Below are 15,025 nucleotides of genomic sequence, written 5' to 3'. Positions count from 1 at the left end.
CTCCCAAGAATGTGTTCTTGCCAAATTTTTCTTCTCTGAAGATGAATAATGTATGGCCTCTATTTAATTTAAGTACTTTCAGCAGGGCGCTAAGCGCAGTAAGCCAGCAAACTTCTAGGGCAGAGTTCTACTTATTTACTAGTGAGGGCTGAGCTATTTCACTCAAGAAGCTGAGAGACAGATGCCTAAAACTTGCTGACAGCTAAGTATGTCATCATTCTTGACTGCAGAATGCATTTTTAAAAAATGAAGCTGATATAATCCACTTAAGTAAATGCTGTTCTGTTACACAGTTTGCTTTATCTCTTCAGTGTGCTGCTACTGAGAGGCTTTTAATGTGTGATGCCTCAAAGATGTCTTTTTCCCTTGAGAATGCTTTTCTGAGATCTGGAATGTTATGTTCCATAAGTTGGGATCTTGTAATTCCTGCCTGTGGACTACTTCTGTAAATTAGTGCAGAGTCTGAGGTTGTATCTGTTAGCTGAGCTCACAGTGTATGCAATTTATGTTCACAAAGATGTACACAATGTTTGGGGTTTTGGTCATAACTCACAGTACACTATGTAAATTACTAAAGGAGAAAAGACAGCGCTTTAAAAGATCTCCAAATACTTTCAATAACTTGAAAGACTTCCTGCTCTGATTTACTCTGTAGCTCCTTTAGTTTTTAACTTCAGATTTACATTAACATTTATCATGGTTTCTGTTAAAAAGACAGAGAAGAGGCTTGGAGGTTTAGTGTAACTGTTTCTGCAGTTTACTTAGATAATTTTCTTTATGCCCTAAGGTGGGTACAGTGGTCATGAGAAGAGTTTGCAGCCTGGCAACTTGTGGTCTAAACCTCAGCCATTGCTGCATTGATGGGTCTGTGTTGCAGGGCACTAATAAAAAATATTGCTAACAGTTTGATTTTGTACCCCCAGACAAAAGAGAAGTATGAAAAGTCTCTGAAAGAATTAGATAATGCCACTCCTCAGTATATGGAGAACATGGAGCAGGTATTTGAGCAGTGCCAGCAGTTTGAGGAAAAGCGGTTGCGTTTCTTCCGAGAAGTGTTACTGGAAGTCCAGAAACACCTTGACTTGTCCAACGTTGCAAGGTAAAACTGCTAGACTTCAAAATTAATGCTTAATATACTTTTCTGTGGAAACTAATAAATGCTTCAAGTAGATCAGAGTTCAGAGTTCTGATTTCTTTCTAATGTGTTGCTTCAGTTTAAAAGCGTAAGTGAAAGAGATTAATTCTTTGTTTTGTCTAAAATGAGATTAGCACCTATCTCTAACACTTGCCAGAAACAACAGACCCTCATTCTTATGGTGTTTTATAATCAAATATGGTCCAATTAGAAGGGATTCCGCACTTAGAACCAAAAAATGCTGGATCAAAGATTGGGAAAAGAAGGTCTTGGTTTATTATGTGTCTTACATGTTTATTAGAGAATAAACTGGAATTTATTAGTGTAGGACAGCATAAAATTTGTAGTCAGTACATTTATTGTTAAAATATTAGAGCTCAGTAATGAAATTACCTTGATCTGGGGATGAATTTAAGATCCATAAGTTAACCTCTGCTGAACTCTTTTCCACCTTAATTTCAAAGTCTGCCCTTTTTACTGTCATGTATATCAAGGATGTCTTGTATTTTGTTCTTTCTGCCCGAGCCCTCACTGTATTCCAAGAAAACTAAACTTTTGCTAGGGAGCTCCAGACACAGGAACACCTGCAATGAGTGCTGTAACCATGGCAGTATTTTGCATCCCACTTGTAACAGCAGAGGTCATGTGCACTCTGCTTAGCACTTCAAGTGCATAAAGAAAAGGAAGAACTGATTTTAACCTGAGGGGTGTCCCAAACTGGCTTGCTATACTGTCACACAAATGTTAATGCTGGCATGAGGAAAGAGGGTGGCACAGAGGCAAGAACAAAAACAGAGCAAGGAATAGGTAAGGGGAAAACCACTTATTTTGGCATGTGGGAAATAGATTCTTTTTGCTGTCAGAGTGGATAGATGATAGAATTGCTGCCCATTTGATTCAGTTTCATCAGCTTAAATGAAACTACAAATCAGAAATAAATGAGAAATAGTTGGCCGAATGAAGAAGGTTGAGGGAAGACCACAGAAAATGACCAAGTAGAGAGGCAATGATTTCCTTTTAAGATCCTTAGAATTCCAGGAGTGATCATAAGCATCAAAGAAAGAACAGAACTATTAGGGTGAAACCAGGGAAAAAGCAGCTGTAACTGGTGATCTGTTTCCTTATCTTTGCCTCTTCAGTACAGAGAAAAAAGATGTAGAATTAGTCATGAAAAGAAAGTTTGATTTTTAACTGTAATGATGCTAAAGAGCACAGTCCAGAAGATAGCCTGCCATGCTTTCCAGAGATGGAGACCTAAAGTTGTTGTTGATTTAACTGATGGCTGGTAATGATGTATTCCCTTTCTCAAAATACATGCCTCTCTATTGCTTAAATACATTGAAATGACTGCTGATGTAGGAAAAAACCCATACTGTGTGTATGTTAAAGCAGTCAAGTATTGTATAGAAATTGAGAAATGTGGAAGTGTATTTTGAGAAATATTGACTCCTTGACAATGTAGCACTAATGAATTCTAATTCTAAATTTTGTGTGATCTGGTCTGGAAGGATTTTCACAAATACTCTACCTTGAGTATAATAGCAGCTCAACTATATATAAAGTCATATAATAGCAGTTCTGTGTCTCTTATTTTAAGCCTTGTGACTGTTGGGATATTTTTAAACTCTGAGTTCCATACTGCACCATATTGGTGGCTTTGATATAAATGCATTGTCATGCACATTAGCATGTGCATGGTCTAGGATCAGAGCTGTATCTGCAACATGACTTCTGTTAATGAAAAATAACTAGGGTGAGAGATAAGAAAAAGTAGTAAGGTTCTTTTTCACAGTGTTTGATTCAAATAGTACAGTTAGTAAAATCAGACAGTACCCAAACCAGGAAAAGCAGCTTTCAGATATTATACCTGCATAGGAAAATGTTTAACCCATTTACCTCTGCTGCAGGTTTGGGGGCTTTATTTTTATAATTGCTTACAATCCTCACTGGATTAAAACAGAAGTTTTCATAGAGTCCTGTGGACTTAGCACAAAACCAGTTTCTACTGTCTTGTAGATAAGTTTCGAAATTCAAGAAACTTCCAAGACTACATTTCAGTTGTTTAAATACAGTCCTATGTGTATATATATTTTAATGACAGCCAGTTAAATTACACAAGAGTAATAGTTTTTAAATCTGGTAAACAAGGATTTTATGGAGTCATGAACTTTGAGCAAGTTTACTTGTTAGACTACTCTTCCCTTTTTACAGGCTCATAACAGGTCTGTGAGTTTTTAAAAGTCTATCTTGCTGTAAGTTTCTTCAATACTATTGTGAACTTAAGAATAGATTTTTTAAAAAACTGCTTAGGGATTTGCCATGATTCTAAATGTGATACTAAATTAGAAGACAAATTTGTTTTTCAGTTACAAAAACATCTACCGTGAGCTGGAACAGAATATCAAAACAGCAGATGCTGTTGAAGACTTGCGGTGGTTCAGAGCTAATCAAGGTCCAGGGATGTCAATGAATTGGCCTCAGTTTGAGGTAAGGTCACAGTACTTAAACCACTGAATTGTTTTGTCTACTTTTTTCCTCTTTGCTTTTTGTAATATATCATTCTGATGTAATTCTTAACTTCAAGCTTCCAACACTGAATCTTTTTGTTTTGCAAGTTATATTGTTTTCTTATCTCAGTTTTCACTGGGCCACAACTTTTGGAGGTGATTATGTGGAGCACCTATTTAAAGAGAAAAAGGCTAAACCAGGAAACTACAGTGCCTTTTTCTAAGCTTAAGTGATTACTGAAGTTCTTAGCCATTGTTTAGTTGATACCTCTCTGACACCTGCATATATTATCCTTTATGTTTTACTTTTCCCCTTTGGTGGGAGATTTCAGTTTGATTTTCCTTGCTGTTAGCAGGTAATTGTAGCATCTGCTGCCAAGACTCTGAAAAAGTCTGAACTAAACAGTTCAGAAATTTGAAATTTGATACTTAGAATTCAATACTGCTCTATTTAAAAAAAGTTCCACCTTTACCCAGTTAGTAATTTTATTGCTGGATGCCATTTTTGAAAGAAAGGAGTTTTTCTAAGTAGTGGTCTGTTACCATGGCCTACAAGAAATATGTACAAAACTGTGTCAGTGCAGATCATACTACTCATGTATGATAGCTAGAAGTGGAATGAGTTGGACCAGAATCATGGGTTTAGTTAAAATAAGTTCAAGAGATTAAATTAATGGAGTGGAAGCATAAACTCTGGAGTGTTTCACTGCTCCCTTATTAACCATAAAGGAAAATAGCACTTGTTTTGAAAATACTGAGTAACTTTAGATTGGAGGTTTGAGGAAGAAAATTCATAACAGTCCTGTAGAATTTCTTTGCCTGAAACACTGAAGTGCAGTTACTTCTGTGTGGGGAAATGACTATCCTTTTTCTTAAACATTATAATTAACTAATTAAGTGCTCCTGTTTCCATTTTCCTAATCAAGTTTTTTCTTGTTTACATGCTACAAGGATGATGTAAGTAAAATGTCATGATCAAATGACTATGAAATTGCATTGTAAACTGCAAATATGCATAGGTCAGTGGTCTTTTAACTGTGGTAACTCAGAAATCCAATATGTACTTTACAAAGTTAAAATAATGAGGTATTTGAAGAACTGTGCAGAATGCACAAGACTGACTCTGCTACATGAGAGTGATAGCAACTCTGAAAACTTCCATTTCCTGATAAAAATATGTATCTCAAATGCCATCTTTTGTATAGCAAACTCTCTCCTGACTTTTTTTACTTTTAAGACTTCGAGGAAGCATGTCTCAGCATAGGATATTTGCTTGTATCCATTTGCTTGCAGTTTGTTTTCTGTTGGTTCCTGCTTTGTATCAGTATAGCACATATAGTATAGCAGGATATCAAAGCTTAACTTTGACTTGATGCAGGAGCTGTGTTTTAGGTCTCACCATGCCTGTCCCATCTGCCTCTGAATGGTTCAAAACATCAAGAAGGGTCTGCAAGGGGCATCATTAGTCTTGTCAATACTTGTGTTGATTTGAGCCTTAACTCCTATATATGGCTTTTTAGGACAATGAATTTCACTAAATCCAGAATGAATTACTTTTAGGGCTTAAATCTTAGGAACAGATTTAAATTAGCTTCTTCTTTGTAAGTCATCTGAGAGTTGTTCTTGAGAGGTAAGCCCTCTCTTACAATGCCTTTTTTAATTGAATGTTAGAGTTATCTTTTAAAGCCAGGTGTCTTGGCATTATTTGAAACTGTGAGCCCTCACAGTACATCTTTTAAATATCTGTCCTGGCCGGCTCTTTTGATGGCTCCAGTTGTGTGCCACATGTCTGGTATTTTAAATCTTTTCAAGGGACTCAGAATACTAAACAGGGAAGTGCGGGTAGCTGGGATTTTGTGAGTAGCACAGACACCTGTTTACACTACTGGAGTGGGAACCAGATGAGAATTGTACGTGAAATGTTTGGAGTGAGTTGTCTTTAGTAATTATTGATAGTGCTGTATATATAGATGTATGTTCCATAAGTCAGTCTGAAAATGAAATGTGGTAATTACTTGTTTAATTTAATTTCTCAATCATGTTTTGCATGATTGTAGGAGTGGTCTGCAGACCTGAATCGCACTCTCAGCAGAAGAGAAAAGAAGAAGGCTTCTGATGGAGTGACTCTGACTGGCATCAATCAGACAGGAGAACAAGTTTCACAGCCTAACAAACATAGCAGGTAGCTTTTTTTATGCCTAAAAACACTGACTGGAAGATTGTTGCCTTCAAATGCACCAAGCTCTACAGGATCAAAAAGTCACTGTCCAATCAAATGATAAATGATAATTATCTGCGAGCATTTTTAGTGATGTCTCTGCATTTCACAAATAAATTTGGAAATTATTCTTCATTTTATAGCTCTCTTTCCATTGGGAGCTGAAAGAAACCAAGCTTCATGAGAAACTGAACTTTCTGTACTTGATCTGGTGGTCTCTTCCTACCTTCCCATCTCTAGAAACGACAATAATACTTTGAGGTCTTAGTTTGCAAAACATTTAGTCACACCAGAATTCTGGATGTGATTAATACAAAACTGTTAACATCAACTGCTTTAAAAAGGAATGAAGCTGGCCAGAAAAATTGCATTGCCTTTTATTGCAGGCAGTAGGAAAAAAGAAATTGTGGTCCACAAAAGATATTCTAATTGTGGAGGAATGCTCCATATGTGAGACTTTCCAAGCTTTCTTGAGTCTTCTGCTGCATTTGATAGATGTTTTGGTTTTGTTTAGTTGTTTATTTAAATCTTTTTGACTGAAGGAGGGGTCTGCTAAGAAACTGCTTAGTGGGACACCAGTGGTAGTGTTCTCTTATACAGATAGGGTCACCATAATGCTTTTTCTTTTCCAAATTAGCAGTCTTAGTGTCCAGAGTAACACAGTGCAGTCAGTACAATCAAGTTACAATCCCTTTGAAGATGAAGAAGATACTGGGAGTACTGTCAGTGAAAAGGAGGACAATAAGATCAAAAAGTTGGTGAAATGTTGTTTTTTAATTGTTTTCACATTTGCACTTTCTCTATCCAGGGTTTTCTATTTTCGGTTTCTATAACACTACGCTGGTCAGTGCATGATGAGTTTTTAAGCAGTTGTGTGAGCAACACTGTAACCTAACTTGTCTTTCCTAACAGTTGCCATATCTGTTGCTTCATCTTTGGTTTCAAACTACTGTGGTTATTGGCAGTTGCTAACAGAACTGCTGTTGCTTTTTTTTCCTTCCTTTCCCAGTCCTATAAAATGTTAAAACTGATGTGTTTTTCTAGTGAAACTGCTTCTGGAGCTTTACTGCTCTGTGTCTTCTCACTGAATAAATCTGCTTTTAAGATACTTTCTTTTTTTGTTTAGGACCTTCTCGAGCAGCTGCCTGTTGCTTCAGTGTACACTCTAGGGATATTCCACTCTATTAACTGGCATGTGCATGCTGAACAGTGAACTTCCCTTTAAATGATGAACTTGTTGCAGTATAATGAAGTTCTTTATTGGTGGATTACAATATAGAAAAAATGTTGGAAGCTGTTGTAGAGGTGCACAGTGGTTTGGGAGGAAGGTTCTGCAAAGCAATTTAAATGTCTTACCTAAACCAGATAATCCCTCTCATTGACTGTGGCATCCCTTTTACCTTTCCAGAGTAAATAATCTCATGGATTATGTGGATTTTTTTGAGAGAGAGGTCCTTTGATTTTGTGGGGAGATTGACATGTGTGTTAGTTTTTCCTTTTTGTAACTTTTTAAATGCTTTGCAAGAATGTTTTTATTTTTTAATGGGGCATTGTCAGTTAAAGATAGATGAGAAGATACCAGAAGGAAATTTTCAAAGCTGGGCTTTAGAGTGGAGTTTAATCATATTCAGGGTTGTCTTAATGGTGTTTCTAGTCTCCTATTTTAAAAGTGGAAAATAATAACTTCAAATTTGATTTTCAGTGTTAGCAGCTATGAGAAAAACCAAAGCTACCCTACAGATTGGTCTGATGAAGAGTCCAACAACCCCTTCTCCTCCACTGATGCAAATGGAGACACCAATCCCTTTGATGAAGACACTCCTCCTGCCATGGAGGTGAGAGTACGTGCACTCTATGACTATGAGGGCCAGGAGCAGGACGAGCTCAGCTTTAAGGCTGGTAAGTTTGCAATGTTCACTTTAAAATATTTATCACAAAGGAGAAAGGCAGGCAATTTTTTCACTCTTGACATTTTATTTTCTCTGGATTCTCTGGGTGTACAATTCCACATGCAGGATCCTATCTAACCATCACCCCTCCTACCAATACTTTTTGGTCTCCCCTGTTTGGCAGCACTGACTCCTAAGCTCTTTGAAATGTGTTGAGTTGCCTCCGAGATGCTCCTTTCTTCCTATCTTAAGTGAAACAAAACTATCTGCAGAACTGAAAATCCTCTCTCTCCCTTTTCTTCCTTGATGACAGTAACAGCTGCTGCTTTTAGCTGTCTGGAAATGCCAACCCTACAGAGTTGTTTTTTAAAGGAAAATACCACAGCAGCTATTCTTGTATTAAATCAACTGATACCTTCTCTGTTTAAATGAAAAGCATCCAATTTTTGGCATCCAGCTTTCTGCACTGCTAACTTTTTAGGGTTGAAAATTTAGCCATGGACAGATACCTTTTAAACTGTCTCTGTTCACCCCTCTTCATTGTATGTTAAGCACAGGGATTGTCTTTACCTGGGTTTTTTCAGTCTTGTGTTGTATTAGGGTACATTTAGTACACCTCTTCCTTCTTAAGGTGTTGTATCTCCCTTGAGCCCTAAACCCTTTTTTCCCTCACTGTTACAGGAATTGAGGGAACAGAATAGATGCAGCTGATGGGGGAGACCCATCACACAGTTTCCACACACAGGGAGGTGACATCAGGGTGTGATGGCTGCACACCACAGGTGCTGCTGCCTCCAGCTGAAATCTATCCCCTGTTCATGACTTTCAAGCCAGTTGTGCAGCTGTCTTGCCCAGAATTGCAGGAGACATTTTCCAACCAGGAATTCAAGAACAAGATTGCAGGAGTAGTTTAGCAAAAGCAAGCAGAACTTCACTTTGTGCAAATGAGAGAGATAGACACTCTTTGAGTTTGTCTCTTTTCCTATTTGCTTGTCATTTATTCCCATCTCCTGTAATAGAAAAACAGGATTCAAGTGTTGAAAAGAAACTCCAGAAAGATTTTGTCTGCCTCCCTTTCAACTAGGGTTACTTCAAGTTAGTGCTACTTCTATACCACCTGCTGTGGTTCTTAGGTGGATGTTAGGGCTTAAAGTTAGGAAACCAGACCATGTTGTAGCTAATCAGGGAACTGCAGGATGTCTGTTCTGCTGATGAAGGGGCTGCTCAGAATAGTGTGTCATATTCTAAATGCAGTTTGTGCTTTCTGAACCAAGCACCCCCCAGCTCAGGTGGTGGTATTGTGCCTTTAACTCACCATTTTCCTTTATTGTTAGTGAAACCACTGAACATCTGACTTTTCTTCTTTGTAGACAAGTATTGTAGGCTTCCAGAGTGGAGGAATGGGTTACTTGTCCGTGAACTTTGCTGAATTGTGCCCTGACAGAAGTTCAGTAGTAACAAAACATCTGGTACTTCTGTGTAATGCACACAAGCCCAAAGTTACTTTTCATTCTATAGACTTTACCTGCTCTGTTTTTCTCAGCAGGGGATGGAAGCATGCTAATCCTCTTGAAATATATCTCTGGTACCTGTGAAGCAGCAAGGGTTTAAGTAATGAGTATTTCCTTGGCAAAACCATGCAGTGTTTATATACACAGATATAATGGTTTATATACACAGATGTAATGGTTAAATACAAAGTCAGGGGGTGTGTGCTGTAGTACCAGCTGTGTCACTTGCATTAAACCACTGAACCAAGTGGCTCTCACTGTGTGAGGTCTGTAGAAATAAAGCAGAGGAGCTATGAACTGTGAGATATATGCAGACTTCACTTAAAAAGAGTTCAGTACTTTGAAAGAAGAGCATTAAAGAATATTACAACACCAAATTGTCATTGATACAGTTGTAGGAAAGGGATGATGTGCTAGACCATGATTTCCCTTAGAGATGCTGAATTAATAGGATGGCTACTTAGTTATTAGGCAGAAGTGTTAGTGTGACTAGCTTTACATTGAACATACAAAAAACTAAGGAAAAGAACTTACTAGGTCAGGTGGGAGCCAATTAAAATGTACTCAATCCTGTGTTCCTCTGTAGACATCTCTAGGCTCCTAAGCAGCTGTCAACAGAGGATTAATACATTTTAAGGATTTGTTCAAATGTACATGGATATTCTCAGATAGGATTTCCTTGGGTATTCAAAGAATTTACCTACAAAATGCTTCTAAATGCATCTTACAGAATATATGCTGTCACGGTTTGATGCTGGTGCAATGCCTGTGCTCCCATGAAAATGTATGCTCCCTGGTGCCTGCTGTGAGATGTGACCAGGAATAGAGCAAAGCAAGCTCCAACTTAGGAATAAAGAAGAAAAACTTTATTAACCTACAACTATATGTAAAAAGAAACACACACAGAACTCAATTAAAACCTTCCAAAACCATTCCTCCTCCCCCCACCAAATTTCCAGTACATCCACCCCTCAGATCATCAACTCTCAGTCCATCACCACCCCTTAGATAATCAATTCCCAGTTCATCAAGTAGAGAGGAGTCCCTCTTGTGCCATAGGCTTCCCCTGGAAACACAGTTGAGACCTCTTGTGTTTCCATGTCACACGTGGCACCGCCCAGAGATCATTTGCCATCGTGACATCTTCCTTCCATGCCCAGTGCTCTCACCACTGCACATGGACCAGAGCTGCTTCTAGGGTTCCCCTTTTAAGGATGCTTTGCCCAGTTCCACTTTCCACAGTCTCTCACTTTCAGGACACCAGTCCCCCCCAAATTCACCCTCTGGGGCCGAGGGGTCTTGAGAACAGAGATCTTCTTCTCCTTCCCTAAAGACGGAGGGCACCAACCACCCTCGTCACCCGTCATCTCTGTTCACATACTCCTTCACATCACATCACTGCACTCTCTTGGCTCCAAGCCATTGCCTCCCCCTAAATGCAGTCTCTGTGTCACAGGAAAAATGGTTCTGTCCATGGCTATACAAGAAAAGTCCAGCCAAAGGCCACTCCATCATCCCTCCCACCTAAGATTCTTCTCAACTTCTCTCGTGGCCCATTTCCTCTTATCTCATCTTTATCTCTCTTCTCATTCAACTCCAGGAGGATCAGCATTTGTAAGGTTTCCATCATCCAAGAAAAGGGTTAAAAATCTCAGGCTCTGCCTGTCCAGAACTCCCACAGCAGGGCAGTGTCTCCCCCTCTCTCTCTCTCCCTCTCCCTCTCTCTCCTGGGGTGGGGTGTGGCTGCCCGATGCCTCTGGGTGCTCCTCCACCCTTCCATCCTGCCGGGGCCTTCACCTCCCCTCTCTGCCCCAGGCCCGGCCTACCTCACCCGGCCCATGGCTTCCCCTCCCCGCCCAGGCCGCAGCCGCCAGGGCAGCTCTGACTTCTTGCACCAAGGGAACCCAAGAGAGCTTCCCCCGCTGGGAGTGCTCTGCTTTTAACCCCCTGTGTTCTCAGAGGCGTATCCATGTCCTCAGTGGCCACACCAGGTGCCAGTATCCAAATCTGAGCACCCATTGGTTTGACCACAGCATCCCAAAAATCTCAATTCCTTTTTTAACCAGGACACATGCTCTGCATGGTGTCCATTAAATGTACTTTAATACACAGAACTTGTTTTTTTTAATGGAGTACCTTTACATCTGGTGCTTTTTGTTTTGTTTTTTCTCCTGGCAAACAGCTGTAGGAGGCTTTCAAAGAGCAAGAATAACTTTATTCATGTCCTATGAGAGGTTTCATAAGCATGTAAGAGGATGGGACATAATTATTTACAATATGTCTGTCTCGCCCTCCTGTGGCCTTCAGTGGCTGAGAATAGTGACAGTAAAGGTTGTCCCTGCTATGTTGTCAGAGTATGTTATTGTGTGTCTGGTTTTATCATCACAGTGGTTTCATTGTAACTGCTGTGCAGATGACACTTAAAAGTGTTGATATTTTCTTAGGCCTCCAGGATCACCAAGTTTCCAAGCCAAGCTTTGATACAAATGCATTTGTTAGGGCATACTGTCATTCAAATGTGAAATTTGAGTGCTCTTTGTTGCCACTCTTTATTAACACACGCTTCATGGAAGGTTTGAAATTGTTCACTCCCATTCTGCAGCACTAGAAAAAGTGGAAAAGTTGTAACATATTTCCATAAACCAAATAGAGTCTGAAGTGCCAAACATTTGTTCACAATAGGTATTTATTAGTTTTCTGATAAAAACTAGAAGAGATGAAACTTTAACCTTTTTATGGAAGAGAAAAGCTATGAAGATAAGTATCTTGAGAAGATTTAATAGGAGCCTTGTCTATTTCTACCAAAAAAATTATAGTCCTTAGGCTAGTTTATATTCTCCTAAATGACACCAAGACTCTCTACTATTTGAGACTGTAATAAGTGATTAATATATTCATCATCTGTTTCCTGTTGCTAAGATAAAACACACATCAGTTTTATCTAGGGAAAACATTTGACACAAATTAGTTGCACAGGAGGAAATAATTGCTACTTAATGTGGCCTTTTTTGCCTGGCTGAGGTGGAGCTTCCTTTGCTCCTATGGAGCATCTTGGAGACTGCAGGCTCTCAAAAGTCAAAGTATTCTCTGAGGATGTGCAATATCAGATGTGCATTGCAGTCAAAATGAAGTTATCTTGTAGTTTAGACATTCATGAATGGATAATCTGGAAATTAGCAAGCAAGTTCTGAGCTGTTTAATCTCTGTAGCATTTTCTTCCATGTTTTCCTTAAAACCTTAAGACAATAAGCCAAATGAAACATTTATTTGACTTTCACTGAGTTGGGGAAAATGTTCCTTCTTTTCTTCAGGGGATGAGTTGACCAAAATAGAGAATGAGGATGAGCAGGGCTGGTGCAAAGGACGCCTGGACAATGGACAAGTTGGTTTGTACCCAGCAAACTATGTGGAACCAATCCAGTGACAAAGGACAAAATAAACACAGAAGTGTCACAAGAGCTCTGTAGGCCTGTACAGTGTATTTAGGTGAAGTGAGAGGAAACTGAATGGATGTATAGAGTGTATATATTTTAATGAAATGTGAGAGCTTGATACCCAAATAAGGCTGAATGAAAGACAAAAGCTTGACATTGTTCTCACACCTTGTACCCAATGCAAAGGAAAGGAGTAAGGCTGAAAAATAGTATGATAGGAAAAATACTTTTTAAACTTTTTCTTCCCACATGGTCTGTTATTGTGGATCCTAAATATTTTTGCATTTTCTATGCTTATGCCTCATCCTACCCCAGGTATGTGGCTTATGCTCACTTTTGTTTAATCAGTTATTTTAAGTGACCTTTCAGTAACTTGCAACTTGAATTTTAAAGATTGATTAGAACAAATAAAGAATTAACTATAATAATGTCTGAAAGATGCAGTATTTTTTTATTTAAATGCTATGTAGTTAAGCACCTTTTTTATGCTTTATCAATTAATACTTAAATTATGACATAGATTTAGTTACCATTTGACTGAATGAAAGCTTTTTCCATGTTGTAGTAATCTTTCTGTGTTGTCAGCATGGCTTGAAGTTGTAAATGGAGTTGTAAAACAAAATTCTGTATTTAATAAATATCTGTTACAGAAGGTTATTTGTAGCAGAGATATCTGCAGGTGTCATGGGTTGGGATTCTATTACAAATGTTCTTTATGTGGGTTGACACTTGAACTAAGAGTTTTCCATCTAGATCTTAAGTGGCATTCAATAGAAATATGAATTATGCATAAGCCCCAGAAGAGTGGCTATTTCCAGCACATGTTTGCAGGGAAAAAAAAAATCTCCTTTTAACTGCTAATGATTTTTGGGTGATTTGAAATGTTAAATCTGTGAAGGCTGATTATCTTGAACAGAGAAGACTGTAAAATAGACTAAATGCTTTTATTAATAGCCTATCTATTTTGTGTATATGTACATATAATTTGATATTCCAGAATATGAAGAGCATGGCTATTAGTTATCAAGCCTTTTGGTGTCAATAAGATTTAGACTATTTTAAGAGTTTAAATTATAGGTATATTTAAATCTGCTTTCCTGCCATATTCATTACTGTACCATAGACAAAGTATTCTGTGATAAGATTTTTCAGAAGTACAGTAAATACACTAATATACTCAAAATCAGTATTTGTGGGTAAATTAATGAGTCAAAGTATAAACTAGCTTTAGTCCAAACATGGATTATTGTAGCAGAACACTGTAAAATCTACATTTGTTTGCAGTTACAACTTGGCCAGCTGTAGTTGTGTCAAATATTCACTTGTGACATTGAAAACTGGGTTGTAAAAACTACAGCAGATCTGTGTTAAAGCTAAGTATCAGGTAAGTAGATTTGCCATGTTAGGAAGCTACACTGTAATGAAGTTAACAAATCTTTTTTGAGGTAACTATAGAACACTGTTGGTAATCTTGGACCCTATAATTTTTGAGCTTATAGATATATTTAGTCATTATTTTCAGTGAATCCAAATGTGCAAGCTTAGAAAGTGGATGTATGTATATGTCTGTCAACAAAAACTTACCAACATATTTGTTCATCCACAGGACAGTTGCTAAAATTGTCAGGAGTTACTGGTTTGGGTCTCTATGTTGTAAAATATTTTAGAAAACAATAAAGTCTGTTAATCTCTTAAATACACAGAATGCACCTTTTACTATTTCAATGTGTGTCAAAGCACAAATAATCTGTGCATTTCATTGCAATTCATAGTGACAAAACCTGCATTGTGTAAAAGAGCCACAAGCAGGAGTGTGACATGGGTGACATTGTGCCATTTGCAATAAAGGGAGGTGCCGTGCAATTCTTGGCAAAACATTCCAGCAAAATCTTCATGGAAGAAGAGAAAACTGTCTTTTATGGGTTGCAGAGTCCACTGTGATGCTGCTTTCTGTGGTGTTGTCAAGCCTCAGATAGCGTGGGTGAGCAGCTGAGCTTTTTATTTCTTCTTAAATAAAGTATCTGAATATTTTCTGCCTTTGAGTTTTCTTGTTGACTGGCAGTGATTAATGTAGTGCTGTTTGTGACAGCTGGCTGAGGGTTTTCTGTCATCTCCCCCATCAACACCTGCTGAGCAGCAGATCCCAGAGGAGCACAAACACCGGCACAGGGTCTGTTTGGAGGCCTTCACCAGTGGTGTCCCCCAGGATTAACTGTTTAATATATTCATCAGTGCCTTGGGGTGGCTCAGTGGTGGCACAGAGCTGGGAGGAGCAGCCAATCCCCCCGGGGCTGCACAGCCCTTCCCAAGCACCTCAGCAGGGTGGAGAGA

General features: G+C 38.6%; 1 protein-coding gene across 4 annotated transcripts in view; it reads left to right on the top strand.

The window, feature by feature from the left end:
• The window catches only part of PACSIN2 (protein kinase C and casein kinase substrate in neurons 2), a 55,635-nt gene extending 40,899 nt beyond the window's left edge, over window positions 1-14,736 (top strand). For 2 of the 4 annotated variants that reach the window (XM_063154248.1, XM_063154249.1), the window contains exons 6-11: window positions 924-1,099; window positions 3,502-3,622; window positions 5,700-5,824; window positions 6,498-6,614; window positions 7,563-7,759; window positions 12,572-14,736. In XM_063154248.1, the coding sequence (XP_063010318.1) occupies window positions 924-1,099; window positions 3,502-3,622; window positions 5,700-5,824; window positions 6,498-6,614; window positions 7,563-7,759; window positions 12,572-12,684 (849 nt within the window). In that variant the 3' untranslated portion in view covers window positions 12,685-14,736. The remainder of the gene's footprint in view (window positions 1-923; window positions 1,100-3,501; window positions 3,623-5,699; window positions 5,825-6,497; window positions 6,615-7,562; window positions 7,760-12,571) is intronic. The other 2 variants (XM_063154250.1, XM_063154251.1) reach the window with 2 other exon arrangements.
• The last annotated feature ends 289 nt before the right edge of the window (window positions 14,737-15,025 follow it).

The sequence above is a fragment of the Melospiza melodia genome, chromosome 4 (assembly GCF_035770615.1).
Source record: "Melospiza melodia melodia isolate bMelMel2 chromosome 4, bMelMel2.pri, whole genome shotgun sequence".
Lineage (NCBI taxonomy): Eukaryota > Metazoa > Chordata > Aves > Passeriformes > Passerellidae > Melospiza > Melospiza melodia.
Note: the sequence above shows the minus strand (reverse complement) of the source record. Positions and strands in the feature narration are given on the sequence as shown.